The 19878-nt window shown below is 38.1% G+C and overlaps 1 protein-coding gene across 2 annotated transcripts in view; it reads right to left on the reverse strand.

The window, feature by feature from the left end:
• The window catches only part of VCL (vinculin), a 104427-nt gene that overhangs the window by 23147 nt on the left and 61402 nt on the right, over positions 1 to 19878 (reverse strand). For both annotated transcript variants that reach the window (XM_058543132.1, XM_058543131.1), the window contains exons 7-13: positions 12572 to 12662; positions 11602 to 11749; positions 7687 to 7840; positions 6816 to 6991; positions 3690 to 3880; positions 1907 to 2106; positions 339 to 467 (exon numbers count right to left, since the gene is read on the reverse strand). In XM_058543132.1, the coding sequence (XP_058399115.1) occupies positions 339 to 467; positions 1907 to 2106; positions 3690 to 3880; positions 6816 to 6991; positions 7687 to 7840; positions 11602 to 11749; positions 12572 to 12662 (1089 nt within the window). The remainder of the gene's footprint in view (positions 1 to 338; positions 468 to 1906; positions 2107 to 3689; positions 3881 to 6815; positions 6992 to 7686; positions 7841 to 11601; positions 11750 to 12571; positions 12663 to 19878) is intronic.

Genomic DNA, 19878 nt, shown 5'->3' on the forward strand with positions numbered 1-19878 from the left:
CTATCTACCTCCATGTTTCTTGTTATGTGATGAGAATAAAACCCATTTGTTTTAATCTCTGATGGTCAGGTCTTCTACTGCTTGCAACTAAAGATATGTCCTAAAGACATCCCTAACTGATATATTTGGTGACTAAGAGAAGAGGGTGCGGGGCCTTCCCTCTTCTACCCTTCCACTCTTCATCTGCAATTTCCCAACCACCGTCCCCGATGTACACTGTAATCACATTTTACCTTTACAAATAAATAATCAATCAATGAACGCATAAGTGTGCGTGTGTGTGCGTGTGTGTGTGTGTGGCTGGCAAACAGAAGAAATGGAAGACCTCAGATACCCACCTCTTCCCTATTGGGTGCATCAGGGGGTGCAGTGGCCGCAACTGCCAACAGCTTGATGGGAGTTGTGGTATCGCTGAAAACATCTGACACCTCCTGAGTCATGGCCTCCTGCATCTGGGCTTTCAGATCCTTAAAAATATTGTTTACAAATAAAAATTTCCAAAAATATCCAAAGAGCACATATGCCAATGTTCTCACTTCACTGACACATTCATTCATTCAATAAATATTTATTGAGTATCAACTATGCACAAAGCACTGAGCTAGCGTGGAACAGGTGTAAGATATGAATCCTGCCCCCTAAGTGATTAGTGTCTAATAGGAGAGGTAAGACACGACTCACATTTCCCTAGAGACTGTTTCATGCAATCAAGAAATTTTACTTCTTTTCTTGGCGGCCTCTAAGAAACAATACTGAGAATCATGGGGTTGAGCCCAAAGAAGGCCCTAGGACGAGATGCAGTTCCTCACCACTCCCAGTACTGGACGGGCCTGATAATGACCACAGTAACTAGACGGATTGTTTGGTGGGTGCGGTGCCAATTTTCCTCTTCTATTAAGAGGAAAGAAATCAAGAATGGGAATTTTTTTGATACATGTTTTTTCAATTAAGTTTATGGAAAAACTTGATAACTAATATATCTATCCATTTCTTAACATAGGTCTAAAGAAGTCATGAAAAATCTCCTTTTCATGGTTATCACACTTAGTCCAATCTATGTTTTCTGGATTTATACAAAGAAGTCTCAATCGCCCCCACTGTTTCTTTTTTATCTTTTGTGAGGAAGATCAGCCCTGAGCTAACATCCATGCCAATCCTCCTCTTTTTGCTGAGGAAGACTGGCCCTGAGCTAACATCTATTGCCAATCCTCCTCCTTTTCTCCCCTTTTTCTCCCCAAGGCCCCAGTAGATAGTTATATGTCATAGTTGTACATCCTTATAGTTGCTGTATGTGGGACGCCACCTCAGCATGGCCAGACAAGCGGTGTGTTGGTGCGGCCCCAGGGATCCGACCCCAGGCTGCCAGTAGTGGAGTGCGCACACTTAACAGATAGGCCACAGGGCTGGCCCCACCCCCACTGTTTCTTAAGGTGAGTGGCATGTACTGGCTGGTGATACCTGAGATGATTTTAGGTGTTATATAGACAAATGTTTTTATTTTAATAATTATGTACTTCTTTTAAAGAATATTAGAAAAAAATATAACTAGCTCATCAAGCTCAAGATTCCAGGATTATTATAAAGTTTTCTTCTAAATAAATTTATTTAAGTTTAAAAAAGGAATCCATTTTAAGAAAAATATTGAGTAAATAAAAAGTACAGGTGATAGGTGGATAGAGCAAATTCAAAAGAGCTCTTGATTGAGTGAAATGTGAGAAACATAACTTCAGTTGCTGTCACTGGTGAGCTTTTTCCTAATAAGCTGTGGATTTCCTTATATCCTTGGTCACACTCTTTTCACTTTCCCTACACTCAAGAAATTATATATTTAAAAAAACTCTCCCTCCCTAGTTTTTCAATAGTAGTAAGCATAAGGAATGTAATGATATACACGCCTAAGTTCTACCTTTAGAGAGTCTTGGAGCTGAGATGCAAGTGCTCTGGCCTGAGGACTCTCCCCTTCCCCTCTGGCAGCCAGGTCAGCCAGCTGGGCCGTCAGCTGGTCCACTCTGTCACACTTTGCAAGAAGATCTTGGCGATAAGGTCCCATCATGACATTAGCCAGACGATGCCCTTCGGCCACAAGCCCCCGGATGGCAGCCTGACCTGGACCAAGAGGAAAACACTGAAACTCACATAGACCTGGAGAAGGTAATTACAGTGCCATTCTGGTGAGTGTTTTTTTGTTTTGTTTTGTTTTTTAACAGTAACATTTAGTGGGTTTTTTTCCCCTAACAATAGGAAAAAATATGAGAAATACAGAAAAGTATAAATAAAAATAGATAAACCACTCATAATTCTATCACTTGGAGACTGGCATATTTGAACATTTCCTTCCAGTCGTTTTTAATGCATTGCAGGTCCTATTTACACATACAAAATTGGGATTATACTATACATTAATTTTTATTCCTTGTTTCTTTTTATTTAATGCAAGCAGTTTTCCACATCATTAAACATTCTTCAAAAATCATCATCTAAAATTTACGTAATATTTTATCATATTAACCATAATTATTTGGCCATTTGCTTGTTATTAAACATTTACACTGTTTATATACACTCTTGTATGTAAATCCTTAGAAACATCTCTATTTCTTTTTTTTTTTTTTTTTAAAGATTTTATTTATTTATTTTTCCCCCAAAGCCCCAGTAGATAGTTGTATGTCATAGCTGCACATCCTTCTAGTTGCTGTATGTGGGACGCAGCCTCAGCATGGCCGGAGAAGCGGTGCGTCGGTGCGCGCCCGGGATCCGAACCCGGGCCACCAGCAGTGGAGCGCACGCACTTAACCGCTAAGCCACCAGGCCGGCCCTCTAATTATTTCTTAGAATAAACTCCTATAAGACAAATTGCTGGATCAATGGATATGAACTTTTTTAAAGCTCTCAACATATAATACGAAATTAACATTTGAAAAGTTTGTGCCAATTTATTCCTCCACCAGTGAATTATATGTTAGCCTAATTCCCTAACACTGGGAACCACCAATTAAAAAATTTATCTTTTTATCCAATGAATACAGTAAATGAAGTAAATAGATCCCTCAACTTCAGCAGGCTTGCTATCATAATATGGCCTAAATTTCTATAGATCCATTCCTAAAATCTCCCAAAAGTCAAAATTCTAGGTTGTCAACTCTACAGGTGACTGGGTGATACAGGAGCTTTCACAACTGAATAATAATCTTGGTAGTTAAGTGTCTTTTACTTATTTTTAAAAATTATCTTTAACTGAGAATTTTCTAAGGACTGTAATAACAGAAATACAATAGAATGGACAGATACATAGACTGGAAATAATTAGTTCAAAGTTTTAATTCCAACCTGAGGACTTTTCTTTTTCTTTTTCAATTTTTAAATTAATTTATTTTTTTATTGCGGTAACATTGGCTTATAACATTGTATAAATTTCAGGCATACATCATTACACTTCTATTTCTGCATAGACTGAGGACTTTTCTATTTGCCCATAGCAAAATCATTTATTTGCTAATACTTCTTAATTAAATCACAGGAATCTTATTGGCTACATTTGGAAATGAAGTCACACTGTAGAATGACTTACTCACCAGTGGCTGAAGAACCCCTTCTGCATCTAATTATAGATGATACAGGATCTCTATCAACAACTTGCTTATTTTCACTGAGACCAGTTTAATGAGGGCTGACTGCACTGACGACCTTACCGACTCCCCGGTCATCCACTGTGGGATTATCAATCCACCGCTGTGCTTGCTCAATCTTGCCCTCAAGGTGGACAGCTGCTTTGGTGGGTCTGCTGTTGGCCACAGCCCTGTTGGTTTTGGTCTGTAAGTTCTGCAAGGCCGTAGCCACCTGTTTGGCCAATGCTCGGGCCTCTGGTGAATCCCCTTTCCCCCTGCAGAGGAAAAAAAACAGCCATCCTGTCACATACAGACACTATTTACATTGAGATGACTTAATTGCCAACAAATGCTAATGAGGTGACAAATTACTAATGATTATTATTAACTTAGTTTGAAAGGAAAGAGGTTTATCTATTTGGCCCTTAAATAAGAAATTAATAAGATAAATTCTGATTGTTCTGTCCTAGTTAAGACAGTTAAATATGTCCTCGTTAAATATGAGTTTGGGTCAGTCTGGCTCAATCAAGCTCAACCATCAGGTTGACACCTCAGGTTAGCTGATACCTCAGGCTGCCGTCTCAAAACACTGGTTCCTCTGGAACTAGGTGAGCCCAAGCAGCCATGTTTGCTGTATAGTAGTAGTTGAAGTAGTTATAGTAGAACTAGTAGTAGTACAATCTTTTGAGTCCTAACTCTGCCAGGTACTGTTGCAAAGACTCTTCTTATATTATTTAATCCTCACAACAACCCTATGAGGTAAATACCAGCATTATCCACGTTATTTAAAAAACAAAACTAAGGCACAAAAAGGTTGGATAATTATCCAAGGTTCCAACACTTACTTTGGTGGAGTCAGGATTCAAACCCAGGCACTCCGTCTGACTTCAGAGTCCTCACTCTTTGACACTATATGTATTGCCTTATGTTGGTATCAAATAATCCCCAATCCTTGCCATAACTGATTGAACTGGGTAGTTATCTAACTCAAACACAACATGCCCACAGTCAGATAAGGCACTCAATTTGATTCTGGTGGTCTCCAAGTCTAGTGTGAATAAACATCACCTGGGATCTTATTTTTAAATGCATTGTTAAAGCCACCATCAAAAGAGAATCTGATTAAGTACATCTGGGATGGGGTCCAGGAGTCTGCATTTTTAACAACCTTCCCAGGTAATTCTGAGATAGGTGGTCTTTGGTCCATACTTCAGAAACATTGCATAGTCAACCAGTGGTGAGATCTAGAGCTGGAAAGTCATATTAAGCCTGAAACATGGCAGGTCAAAGCTAGATGAAGAACCCAAATAAATAAAGTCAACACAAAGTGAAACACACAAAGCACACCACATAGCTAGTAAGAGGTGGAGGGAGGTGCTTTCAGTTGCCACAAGATCTGGCCATACTTCAAGCTATTGGGTTCCATTAGATGGCTCTATATATTTTCAATAAACCTCCACTTTTTACTTGAGTTAGTTCCTTGCAACCAAAGAACCTCAACAAGAACATCAACACAGAAATAAAAAGACAACCACATTATATCACAAAGGGAGATATAACCGCCCCCAAAACTTTATTCCAAAGACTTCAGATTCTAACCATTATGAACATAACATTTATATGTTCATTTTATATCTCAAGTTCACTTGGTCATAGAAAAAAAGTAAACTTCAGGCTAATCTTACCTATCTCACCTATAAAAATGAAAATAGTAGCCTACGTGCCAGAATGACTAATTTAAATACTCTCTTAAGAGCTCCTTTTTTATTCTAAATTTCTATACTTTCTCCACTATAAAGCTGGACAAAGAAGGTATTTACCATGGTTCTGATCATGGCTACTCCTGCCGCCAGAAGATTATGTATATGTATATATTATAGCAATAAATAATGATGGCATGTGACCACACATGAAGGTCTGCTGTTATCACCATTACCATTAATTCTCTCTTCATCATTAAGAAACATTAATGAGTTCCTGCTATGTATATGGACTTGTGTTAGGGTCCTGAGAACATAGTTTCCTCCTTTGAGTATTTTTAAATCTAATAAGAATGTAAACAGATTATATTAATGGGCTAATATTAATGAACACAGACCTCACTGTGTTGACATTATATTTTACAATTGTCAAATTATACATTTTCCCCACCTAAATAATTCAAGATTTGGGGTGTAAAACAGTGATGCCCAAATGATTGAGCTTGATATATAATCAAATTTGAGCTATTACCTAAGGTGGTCTCTATCACCACAACCTCCTGCCTAAAGTATGTCTACCCTGCTCCCACTCATTTCCTATTTCATGATCCTAGGCAGGAATTTGCTTTCTTAGCCAACATTGCCCTCTTAATCAATATAAGACTTGAAAGAACTCTGAAGCACCTCTTTGGAAAAAGGTTTGGCACTCTCCCATGGAAGAACAGGAAATGAAACACGAAAGTGAAATGAAAAGCCAAATCTCACAAGATACTTGACTATGGTTATCCATGCAGAAGTGGCGGGAGGACTAAGGTGGGAAAGAAGCAAATTGTACACTTCTGACATCATACCCTTTCTTAATGTTCTTTTAGCATTGCTGTAGGTTTTCTTTTTTAAAGAAAGAAAAATATCTATCAAAGGAAGAAAGCAACGCCTCTTTTCTATCTAATCAAAGTAGGTGCCATGAAAGCCTTTAAGAGAAGAAACTGTGGTGAGGATGTCATATTTAAGAATCTTTTCTAATTGCTACTTCAGAAATAACATTGCTAGGGAAGGAAGAACGTATCTTCTTATGCCTTCCCCCTCCATCCCACTCCCCACACCACACCATACACACACATGCACGCGCACACACACACACACACACGATTCTTTTCATAGCTAGCCACAAAAATTATTTTCCACACATGCCTAGGATACAGATATGTCACAAATATTATGTAATAGGAAAAGTCATAGCTTAGAAATTTAAAAAATAGATCTCAAAAAAGGAGATCTTAGCATCCTAAATTTATTAATGTAAAACTATGTGATCAGCAATAAATCATTAAACTTCAGTTATGTCAGTGATAAAATACAGTAATATCTGACCTAGCCATGTCACACAGGATCGAGGAGAATATAGTGGAAGAGTATCATGTGTGCATTTAACCTACAGAATTCAACTATATAGGTGCTTAAGGGAAAAAAGAGAGAGATTAAAGGGCAATTTAAGTGATCAAATACATACTGTCTTCGTAGATCTGCTAATTTAGAAGTCAGAGCAGATATTTCTCCGAGAGAACGTAAAATGTCATCTCTCTCTTTAGGATCATCACATAATTCAGCTATTTTCCGAGCTTCAGCCAAAGCCCCTCGAATCTGTTCTTCTCCTTCTGGTCCACCATTTGGATCTGCAAGCCAGTTCTACCCACAAAGAAATGGAAAGTGAAACACTCTGATCTACTCACAAACCACATTTTATTAAACTTACCACGGCCATCAGAAATATTTCGAAAGTAATCACAAGGCATACCAGTAATTGTTTTTGTCATGCTGATCCTTATTATTTTACATAGGTTCTTAGCTCAGGTAAAATCAAATCAATTCCTCATCTTTTTAAAAATGATTTTTTTCTTCCCCATTAAAATAAAATATCTTCACAAGCTTTATCTTATCTTTGAATTAATCACACCTTATTAATTCTTCAGTTTCTCAAACATTTGTGTTTCTTTGTGAAATACTTGAAAATTATTTTACAATGGTATCAGAAAACTTGAACCCTTAAACACTGCTATGACCAAATATTGTTGTGAATTCTGAGATGAAGTTTTAATATATTGTAATCTACATCAGGAACTAGGATTCTCTCGGTACTCAGAGTGCTTACTTTTAATTAATTGAAGTATTCAAAATCTCTATCTCAAAATATAGATAAACATTAGTCTAAACCTGTGGTGGCAGGGGAGGTGTTAACGTTGGTGACTGCTGGGAATCAGTCATCACTTACAAACATCCACTATCCACCCCCAGTAAATTAGAGAGCGAGAGATACAGGATATTTATGGAACATTTCTCCTTCTCTTTTATTTCCCACCCTCCCTGAAAAGCATCATTACTACCTGAGCAGCATCGATCTTCTTCGCAATGCTCTGCTTTGAGTTGGTCATGGCTTCCAGCTTGCGGGCTGCATTTTCCACTTTTGCTGTGAGCACATCCAGACCCTGAGACACCTGCTGGGCTTTCTGCATGGCCACCGGTGAGGCGCCTTGTCCTCTACTCAAAACAGACAGATGCTGTCATTGTACTCTCTCAAATACTTAACAGCAAAATATTACTAAAAGCACAGTATATGTCGTTTTTGTTTACATGCTTGTCTTTTTCCTTTTCTCTAGTAAATCTGGGATAATACAAGAAAACACAGAGATAAGCAAAGCAAAAGGCCCAAACCATCTACTTTCTCCTTCGCTTTTAAAAATACACGTTAGGGCCGGCCCCGTGGCTTAGCGGTTACGTGTGCATGCTCTGCTGCTGGCGGCCCGGGTTCGGATCCTGGGCGCGCCCCGATGTACCGCTTCTCTGGCCATGCTGAGGCCACGTCCCACGTACAGCAACTAGAAGGATGTACAACTATCTACTGGGGCTTTGGGGGAAAAAATAAATAAATAAAATAAAATAAAAAATAAATAAAAAATAAAAATACACGTTAGCTTTGTGGAACTGCATAACCACTTTAAAGATCAGGCCTGCAAATTTTGATAATAATGATTCTCCTCCTGGTGGTGATTACGCAATCAAGCCTAAATTTCAGGGGGGGGATTGTGCTTGTAATCTTATTGCCAAACAAACATTACTTTGTTACCATAGTAAAGTGTGCTTTAGAAATAAACAGGCCATTAGATTGTCTTATTTACTGGCAAATATATATTGAAAATGTTTCAGGAGGCAGCATGCACAGTGTTATTGAAAGCACCCTACACTAGGACCAAGCAGATCTGTGTTCAAATCCTGACTCCTGGTACCTATGGAACCTTGTTCACAATGTTTAACCTCCTTGGGCTTCAGTTTTCTAAATTATAAAATGAGAGGTGGGTAGGTAACAATACTTGCCCTGCTTACCAAACAGAGCGGCTTTAAGCAAAAAGATATAATTGAAAACCCTTTGGCAATAAAGCAATACCCATATATAACTATTATTATTATTGAATTGTCATTATTATTATAATGAACCTAATGATAATCTTAAATGTCTACCTTTCACTCCTATGCAATCTGTAAATATCAAAAGCAGTTAGTATTGAGGAAAAAAAGCACATGGTGACAAGAAACCATTGTTTCCCATCAAGTTCCTAAAGAACTAATTTCATAATTCCTCTCTCAGAAATGGTATGCTACTACTACAAAAAAATGATGTGAGTTAGCAGAAACTTGTTTTCCCTTTATAAGAGACTTTCCAAGTCATAACAAAGTTAGATTTGCCATCTTTTTATAAATTCAGATTTTTTTTTTTTAAGATTTTATTTATTTATTTTTTCCCCCCAAAGCCACAGTAGATAGTTGTATGTCATAGCCGCACATCCTTCTAGTTGCTGTATGTGGGACGCGGCCTCAGCATGGCCGGAGAAGCGGTGCGTCGGTGTGCGCCAGGGGTTCTGAACCCGGGCCGCCAGCAGCGGAGCGCACGCACTTAACCACTAAGCCACGGGGCCAGCCCTAAATTCAGATTTTTTAATCCACCCAGCCTGGTAAACTCAATGATAGGAGTGGCAACTTTATCATTTGGTAGAATGGCGTGGCTGATCATCTTAACCTGAGCTTCTGATTTTAGAATGAATTCTAAAATATCTTTGCTTCCCTTAATAATAGTATGATCTGTCATTCATTTAGCTATCCTCTTTTTAAATTTATCTCTATTTTTCATCTATACCAATACTTGAGGTAATAAACTCAATAATATTTATTGCCAGGTATATATATCTTTTATTTGTACTTTGACACCTCCCTTTTACATAGCAGAGGAGTGGAAGACTTTGGGGAAATAGTCTTTTTATGATTTAATTTGCTTTTTTCCTTCAAATCTAGTAATTCATGATGAGGAACCTTTTTGATATAAGAGTTTAACTGTGAAAAAGTAAAAGTATTTATGGGCTACATAATTTTTCATTCAAAATAAAAAGTTTAGAGTCCCATGAGGTGGAAATACATACTTATAATCTAGAAACTCTAGGTGACTGAATAGAAGAGGATCAATGAGGAAATTGTTACTGAGTTTCGGCCATTAAAATGTTAAACAGCCAGGCATAGTTAAGAACGGATAACAGGGAGATAGTTTTCCAATCTTTCATTGTGAAAGGATATTGCAGGCTCCAGTATGAAGCAGGCTCATAGCTGCTCCTTCCTCTCTAGCCTTTTCTCTTTACAGATTTATGGTCGATCCCATACAGCAACTATCTCATTCTCTTGCTTAAATTCATCTTTCTCTAAATACATACAACTGTGTATTAGAGAATTCCAAGTGAAAACTGTCTACCACACTGTGAAAAGGCAGCAGACAAAAGAGCCAGCAGTGAGAAATTAGAAGAGCCAAGAATCTTGTCAAACTACGTTGGTATTTCTCCAAATGGGAACAGAACTTCTTTTTGTCCTATCTGTAAAGTTCTGTCATGCTCATGACAGTGGAGACTACTCCACAGCAGGAGAAAAAGGCTCACTGAGCTCAATGAGATCACATTTATTTATGCTGTTCCTTCTTCCCTTCAAGATAGAGACTCTTAACCTGAAACCCATGGAGCTTCCAGGGCTACAGTGAATCCCTAGACCCCTGGAAATTATAGATAATATTATATGGGCATGTTTACACGCATTTTTTTAGGTAGAGATTAATGGCTTTCATCAGATTATTAAAACGATCTTGGTCCAAAAAGGGTTAAGAACCACTCTTTAAATATTGTATTCTTCTTTTTTTGTTTTTGGTGGGGAAGACTGGCCCTGCACTGACATCTGTTGCCAATCTTCCTCTTTTTGCTGAGGAAGATTGGCCCTGAGCTAACATCTGTGCCCATCTTCCTCTATTTTGCATGTGGGATGCCGCCACAGCATGGCTTGATGAGTGGTGCGTCAGTCCGCACCTGGGATTCAAATCTGTAAACTCTGGGCCTCCGAAGCAGAGCACGTGAACTTAACCACTACGCCACCAGGCCGGCCCCAAGAATTGTATTCTTAAGTCTATTATGTTAATACATTTGAGACCAGGTGTAATAGTGCGCAACATGTCAAAGAGTGTTTCTGAGGCCTTAGTTTGTATGGAGACCCTGTATATTCCAATTATCTCAAGATGTTTCGTGACATTCTCAAAGCAAAGTTAAACTTCATCTACCCTAGTGTCTCATCATACTTCAATTTTTCTCAATGTTCATATTATAAAATTCCTAAAAATGGGGATCTCTTAGAACTGCATTCACTGTATGTATGAGTTCCAAACAAACCTATATTATACTGGGTTTTCTTAATAGCAAACTATATATATTTAGCTTATGGAGGAAAAAGTTCTAAAAGCCAAGACTTGAGGTGGGTAAAAGATAGGTAAAAGAATTATAAAGCCAAATGAACAGTGATGAAATAGAAACTCAAAAGAGCCCAGAAATGACCAACTTAGAGGATAGCCTATTTAATTGATTTTAAAAATGATGTGAAATAATTCCAATGTCTTTACTCTTTATGTTTCTTCCTACCTATCCTTCATAAAAGATATCCACACACCGCCCCTTATTTTTCATAAGCCAATGGCTAGAAACTAGAAAACCAGATTTCTATTTCTATTTCAACTTTATTACAAGGCACCTGCATATTTTAAATGTTCAGCAAAGGGAAAATTCACTTCAATCTCAAAAGAATTAGTAGACTATAATATCTATAGTATTTATTAGTCAAAGAGAACTCAGTAAAATTAGCAGAAACTTGCTATCTGAATCACTCCATTAGGAGGGAGATCCTATCTGTTACCCACTACTGCTCTGGTAAGAGCAGAGGAATTTTACCTGGCTCGGAGGTCAGCCACTTGATCAGTCATCTGCCCTAGCATTTTGCAGGTTCCCAAGATCTCCCTGCGTTCTTTGCCTGCACAGAGTTCACCAACTTTTCCAGCTTCATCTAAGATCTGCCTGATGGCCTGCTCACCAGCATCCCCTAAAATAAAAAGATATTCAATATCTACATTGTTGACACATTAATTATTTAGAGAGGATGCTTTACAAGTCATTTCATTCATGAAGGAACGGATGATTTTAAACAAGACAAGTGAATAAGGCAATACGTCTGATAGCTAACAGCCAAGTAGTGCCCTTACAACCATAGGGTGAAGTTTCAACCACAGATACTGCTAAAAAAGATACTTGGAACCATATCCATCTGGAGATAATAAGCAGCTTGTGGTAAGAATATGGGTGACGAAAATAGGCCCTAACAGTTTAATAGTACTTAGCACCTCCAACCTCCATTAGGCTCTTCACATTCATTCAAATATTAATCTAAAACTGAATAAATATTAGATTAGAAAATCCATAAAGCCTAGCTCAATGACCTATTTGGGTCTTATCTTTATATAAGTCAACTTTACTTTCCAATTTTTATTGGCATCATCATTTAATCTGCTTAAGTACTTTATTGACATAAATGGAAATCTGCCCAATGGGAACTAGAAGAGAAGAGCTTTTATTTAAAACAATTACCTTTCTGATTCAAGGAAGGAGTGAACCAATAATTTGGCAAAGAATGCCCAGTTCAGCTTGGTTTATTCCTCCCTGATGAGGGGTGGTTAGTCTATGCCCTTCATCCTTTTAAAAATTAGTAATGCTTCAATTAGTGAAAACTATCAGAGAACGGAGTATGCCCCAAATATTGTACTAGTTATCTCAGGATTATGAGACTATGGAAAGATTTCTTTCTTTTTTTTCGCTTGGTTTTTAGCTTTTTGTTCTATCTATCAGAAAAGTAGAACCAGAGGATCACCTGGGGAGGCACTGGGGTCACGGAGCCAACCTTTGGCCTGGTTCAGTTTGGAGTCTATGGAGGCCAGTGCTCTCTTCATGGCTTCAGTGTCCTTTTGAAGAGAAATACCACAATTATTTTCTCTGCAAAAATTGAGATACCATGATACAAAGTAAGACAGAGAAGAAGTTACAACATACAATGGCTAATGTAGTCCTACAACAGCCTTAAAAATATTCTCATCACACCATAATGCTTATTTCTGTCAAAATGCAGCATCTTGCATGCAAATCTTCAGTTAATTCTATTCTCTTTCCTGGCCTCCCTATTGCTAGACTGTGAAAACTGGTAAAATCGCTCAAGCCAAAAGATGTTTAATGTCTTCAGCAGGAAAAAGCAGTGTTGTCACATGCCTCATTATCAGCCTTTCCACTAGTCAACATTCATCTACTTTAGCCCTGCCAAAGCCCTCCCCGCTTCAGGGAAGCCTCATTAGCATGTGGTGCCACAAATCACAGTTCTTTTACATCTTGTTTTGAAATACACACACACTGGATGATGTTTCACTATATTTAATTAATTTGAAAAACTTGGAATTACTGGTTGGAAAACAAATGAAAATGTTAATCCAGCAATTTACTTTTAGTTCCACAAATAAACCACTAAATGTAATACGAGAAAGAAGTGTTTTTCTGGCCTTCCCTGCCACTCCTCATTCTTAGTTCCCTTACCATCCCTAACCTGGAAGAAGAGGCAGGATAAAATAAGTGGGTCTCAATTTATTGTTTACAATCAGGATTCATAATGACTAGCATAAAACTAGCATAAAATCTCCCAAGATACAGCATGAGAAGCTGAAACAACAGACTAGTCACTTGAAAAACATACACATATTTTCATGAAGTTTTTAAAATATAGAAAAATGCAGAGAACAATATAACAAATACTCATGTACCCATTCTCATAATTGACAGACAGGCCATCTCTTAAGTCTCTATTTAACACCTTAAAAAAAGAAAGCCTATCTCCCTTTTGCTCTAAAGAACTGGCTCTTATAGAGTCCATCCATCAAAGCACAGAGTTAACCTCTGAAATTCTAGGCAATACCTTAAATCCCTACCTTTTATCAATTTCCAGTCCTGCAGAACTGGGGTTCTTAAGGTGTTGTACCACCAGTTTTCCACACGGGGGCACCAGGAGCATCCTCATTTCCAATACAAACAAGGCCCAACCTTAGCACAAATAAGCCCTGGAAGCACTCATAGTTAGGCATAAGGTCAGCAGCCTGACCCCAGCTTTTCCAAAGTACCTATTCAAATTATAGGTTGTTCTCCTGTTGTAACCTTGGCTATCTAAGGCTCTAAATAGCAAATTCTCAGTCATAGCAACAAAAGAGAAGTGAACTAAATTACTGAAAAAATGGAAATAAAATATTATCAAGTTACATGGAATTATGGTAGCAATCTATCAATAAAAGGCAGAGTCATAGGAGGACCTATTTCAAAATCCATTTCTAATTATACAAGTAGACGTGGCATTTTTTAAGTGTTTTGATTCTCAAACAGTTTAAATATCTGCTCCTCCCCCATCTTGTTCTACATTAATCTATACAGCAAATCCTGCCTTCAAGTCAACTTTAGCTTAATTCCAAAATAGCAAGGCCCAAATCAATATCTTTTTAAAGAGAGTCTCAGGCAACTCCCAACCTCAGAGAGTTGGATAGCCTTTAGGGTCTAACACGCGTTATAGGACTTTGCGTGGGTACAGATTAAAAAAAAAAATCACGCTCTCTTACCTAGGAACTATGTGCACACTCTGAAGAAGAGAAATTATATTCATGTAAAAATACTTAATTTAAAATGTATTAATAACTATTTTTCTAACACATATTTTCAGTGAAAAAAACATTTATTACATTTCAAAAATCTAAATTCAAGGGGAAACAACGATCAGAAATTTTTTAGTGTCTACTCTAGTATTAAAGGCTACTAGTTAGGAAACTAACTTTAATTGAGCATTTCCTGCATGTTAGGTTCTGTTCTGGCATTTTTTTCCCTCCCTTCATTGAACTTCAAATTTAAATATCATTTAATTTACAAATGAAGAAACAGGGCATCAGTCCTAGAAAGCCAATTTGGTCTCAGGTTTGTTGACATCAAGCCTCATTTTTTTTGGTGAGGAAGACTGGCCTTGAGCTAACATCCGTGCCCATCTTCTTCTACTTTATATGTGGGATGCTGCCACAGCATGGCTTGACAAGCGGTGCGTCCGTGTGCCCCCAGGATCTGAACCTGCAAACCCTGGGCCGCTGAAGTGGAGCGCGAACTTAACCACTACGGCCACCAGGCCGGCCCCAAGCCTCATTATTTTACATGAGATGAAACTGAAGAACTTTTTTCTTTTACCAAAGAGAGTTGCCTAAGATTCCACTAACCTTCTACAATAATCAGCAAATCTGTACCTTGTCAATTTTGGCTTTGGTTAATACTGTCCAGAAAATAAGCTCTAGAAATCAAATTCATAATCCTCACTAACCTAAATGACCACTTTTATTCTCCATTGTCCCAAAATGATTTCAAAGACAATGGAAAAACTGGCTTTGCTCTATTCAGTATCCTCAAAAATCATTGCCTTTTTCTCCCTAATAAAGCATGAATGGCCACCACACTTCAAGGAAAGAATCTGATTCTCAGGATGTAATTTACTTTTGCGTGGAAGATGTGACAACATCCAGAAGTTAAAGTTAAGAGATGTTCATTTTCCCCTAAAAAGAATCAATGGCAAATCTGGAATGAAGCTACATTTTTAAACTGGGAATTTCAATTAGTTACCAAAATTTTTAATAGCATGAATTTTAGACAATTTTGGAGATATAAAATAGTCACTGAAAAGGCCAGCTTAAATTCTTTCTGGAATAGGGCAAGCTGTAAATAGTCATTTAAACACAATACATTTTAATGTCATATCTATTAAAAACAAAAATTTCTATGGGAACAATTTTTTTTTGGTCTCCTAAGAATCTCATATATATTTCCTTTTTTTTTTTTTAATAATTTTATTTATTTATTTATTTTTCCCCCAAAGCCCCAGTAGATAGTTGTATGTCATAGCTGCACATCCTTCTAGTTGCTGTATGTGGGACGCGGCCTCAGCATGTCCGGAGAAGCGGTGCGTCGGTGCGCACCCGGGATCCGAACCCAGGCCGCCAGCAGCGGAGCATGCGCACTTAACCACTACGCCACGGGGCCGGCCCCTATATATTTCCTTTGAAGAGCAGTATTTATTACAGAATTGACGGAATTCTGTCATAAGCAACAAAAGAAGTATAATAACATTGGATCTAATATAATTCACTAAACAACTAGCACTAGAAGTCAATTTTGAGACACATTTATAACAAGTGAAAGTAATCATAACCCTTGTGTTCAACTATACTATGTACAAAGCTTTTAGTTAAACCTTGTCATGTAAGTCTAAGTACCCAGAGCACAATCTGGGTATGAAATAGAAGAGAAAAAACCCGCACCTTCACTTGGCTACTTTTCTCTGTAAAATCTCAAATTTCGGAAAGAGAAAAGTCTCCATCAATCTCTTCTCTGGGTTTTTGTGGTGCTGTTCTTTTTTTTTTTTTAGGGGTGTAAAAAAAATAGATCTAGTTATGCAGCTTTGGGGACAGCTGGCAGGTTTCTGGTCCCCTCCTTCTATGGTCCCTTTTACTGTAAAACTCATATGAGTTCAGGTTTTAAATGAGAAAAACCACAGAGCCTTGGCACTCGCCCATGCATACCAAAACGTAGAAGGACAACCTACAAGAACTCCTTTCTACATGCTTTCCCAAGAACTGAACCACTCCTGAAATTTAATAGAGTTAGACCTAAAGAACACTGAATAATACTGAGAACCACTGAGTTCCTCCTATAGACAAAGAGGAACTGCAGCAGGGAAAGAGAGGTCCTGCAACCCCAGGCTCTTGAAAATTTTAAATATGGGACTAAGGACCCCTTCTCTTTCACTGACAAATCTACTTTCCCTTTTTCCACGAACACCTCCCCTCTCTACCCTTCACACTCCATTCCATTCCTGACCACACTTCCACTCCCAAATCAGTGTTTTGAACAAAGATGTTTCTGCAAAGAATAGACTGGGCAGTGGAACAAAACCTTACAAATTATATTTAAGTGATGAGGGAAAGTCGTCTACCCTCCCGGGATCAGTTCCTCATCTGAGACTTCAGGCAAGTTACCCTCCAGGGATCAGTTCCTCATCTCTAAGAATACCTTCCCAGCTCTAAGATTCTATGCCACCTATGAGCGTACAATCAGATGTACCAACTAAAAGATCATTTGGATCAGAAGGGAAATGTCAATTCCTTTAACATTTTGTGCTTTTCTCCTTTTTGTGCGAAGGGGATAAAATATCATAAATGCCTGAATTAACTATTTATCTCAAACTTCAAGAGATAAATCTTTCATTGTATTAACTGGTAAAATAAAACACTAGAAGACTCATAAAAAGTTCACATACACCTTATTTTTTCAAAAATGAAATAAAAATCAACCCTTAAATCCCTGTGGTCTGCAGTAAGGGCAAGTATTATAGGATCACATGTTCTAACCAATATTTCCTCCTCTGGTAGAGGAGTAATCTGTGCAAGACATCTGAGTCAGTCACGACATCCGTCCCCACCAGCCTAGGCCCACAGTGGGAGGAGACCCAACACAGGAACTAACTCTGAATAATCGTATCTAATGACTCAAGGTACAGTTACCGGAGCACCTGTGAAGGGTTCAAGACTTCTTAGCAATGAAATGCTTTTTAAATTTTTCCCACTTCCTTTTAATTCTCAGCATGCATCCCAATACAAGTAATATAAATACAAACAAAAAAGATTAAATATAGATTGCTAAATTTATAAAGGGTAGAATTAGAATTGTGTTGAATTCACAAATTCTTTTGTTTCATAATGTATTCCCAGGAAAAATGCTAAACTATTTTTTAACGATCACTGTAAGATGATTATTGATGTAAGGAGGGGAAAATTTTTACTTTCAAAATAAAATGAATGTTTAAAGTCAAAGCACTTTTAAATCTGTAAATCTGCAATTTGAATTGTAAGTATACAGGGTAAAATAATCGGCTATTGCATTGCCTCTTTAAAATTTTAACTTATTCAGCGAGACGCACTTTTACCAAGAATTTTTTCCACTTACTTTCTTCCCCCACTTTTCTAGAGGAACCATCACTTTCCAGGAGAAAACTGCATCAATGGGGAAGCATGAAACAAGTATGGTAAGACAAAGTTAATTCTTTATTGGTAGGGGCAGAGGAGGTAAAAGACACCATAAGTATTAAACAGAATGAGAACCCAGGGGTCACAGACACAAGGTCTGATTAATTCACTGCTTACAGCTGAGCAATGAAAGATGAATAACGTTACTAAACTGAAAAACAACCAAAACCCTAGTTACGAATTTCCATTTTCAAGGTAAAATTTTTTTCCACATATTCTTGCAACTAATAAAACGATTACTCTTAGTGGATAAGGGGAGGTAGAGTAGATGTGGATGGGATCGGGAGTAAGATTTGTCATGCACATCTTTTTATAGCATTTTGATTTTTGAACCAGGTAAATGTATAACAAAAGCAAAATGAGGTTAAAAAATAAACATTTCTTGCTCACCCTGATGTCATTATGTACTTGAGCTTCTTTTGGCTGAACTAATTTTATTTGCTGTCTTTCATTCTGCATCCTAACAATCTGATTCCTTCCAGATCAGCATACAACTGAGACAGCTACAAGACTGTACACAGAGGAGACCAGGACTATTTCCCTTGTATATCCCCCCCAAGTGCCTAATCCTTGTCCTGGAAAACTCAACTGACCACATTCTTTTCTTAAAGCAGCAGCTCTCAATGGCACTTGCACAAAATACAGCTCAGTAACACTTATTTACTAAATGATGGATGACTTTTCCCCTCTGAAAATAGAGAAACATTAAGACTGCAATGTCTGCTCCTCATTTTTACTGTTTCTCATCTGCTAGAAGCAAAGGCAAGAGAATAAGGAAAGAGATTAGGCTAGGGGAACACGAAGTCAGGGAGAACTATCGCTGATTCACAGCTTAGATAGCAGAACATGCAGTGAGCCATGGACTGAAGTCAGGAAAAACTTTAGATATCCCTTACTTTTTTCCTTTTGATTTTGGAGGCTAGGAGTAATGTGAAGGACAGGTGCCCCATTTAAAATCTCTAGGCTACCCTTTTTATTATGGCTTAAAACCTCAATGACACTTCTCCAAAAGCAAAATTCCAGAGCCTGCAAAGGAGACTGGTAGGAGAGGCAAATATAGAGAAGGCATCAGTTGGAAGTTTCCTTTCCTAAGAGCAAGGTCCACAGGTAACTTAGAAGTCACCAGCTACCTGAGGAAACCCGTCCCTCAAATGAAGTCAGTGGGATGACCAGGCCAGAACATTTCTCAAGAACCTGTCAAAGAGATAAAAGCACCCACCAAATATGGAAAGCCTGGTATCCCATAGTAATGTCTTTCTTTTTGCTTTCCTCAAAAAAATAGCTCAATATGAGCCAGAGTCAGTCTGCCCAGCACAGCCCTGAGTCCCATATTATATTACATTCTGACGCATATTCGAGCACAGTGTTACCAGCACACGGAATAAGGCACAGCACACAGCACAAGAAAACCTCAGACATGCTTTTTCTCTTTTTAAGTGAAAAAGAAACTAGAGGGCAAGAGAAAGCTTACCTTCTAAACGTGAGAAAAAGAATAAAACAAACAAGAGAACAAAAAAAGATGCATAAAGAAGTCATAACAGGGAAGTGAAAGTTGTTAAACATGCAAAAGCAAAATTAAGTAAAATATCAAAGACTTAAAATGATTTTACCATATAGATTTAAAAATACAGTCTTAGAACTTGTTTAAGAACTTCGAGCCTCTGCAAACAAATCCGTAGTTAAGATAAGCTGACTAATTTCTTCAGCATATTTGGATTTGCCTTCTGGGCAACAAGAGAGAGGGCTGGTGATTTTAGACCCCAGCTTTGACTTTACCTTACAGGTGTCCTGGAGGACAAACATACCCCTACTGGGCACCCAATGGAAGTCACACTACAAAATCCCCTCTTTAGTCTGCTGCCAGCCTGCTGGGTAGCCTGGAGACAACATTTGGGTCACACATGGGCAAGCTGGATCCTGGAGACAGCATGTTCCACCCACTGCCTGCATCTTGGGCTCCTACACGGAAAGTATAGACCCCAGCATCTCTGTTCCCCCAGACAGTCACTAGACAGGGAGAAGCAAACCAAACCAGATC

The sequence above is a fragment of the Diceros bicornis genome, chromosome 6 (assembly GCF_020826845.1).
Source record: "Diceros bicornis minor isolate mBicDic1 chromosome 6, mDicBic1.mat.cur, whole genome shotgun sequence".
Taxonomy (NCBI): domain Eukaryota; kingdom Metazoa; phylum Chordata; class Mammalia; order Perissodactyla; family Rhinocerotidae; genus Diceros; species Diceros bicornis.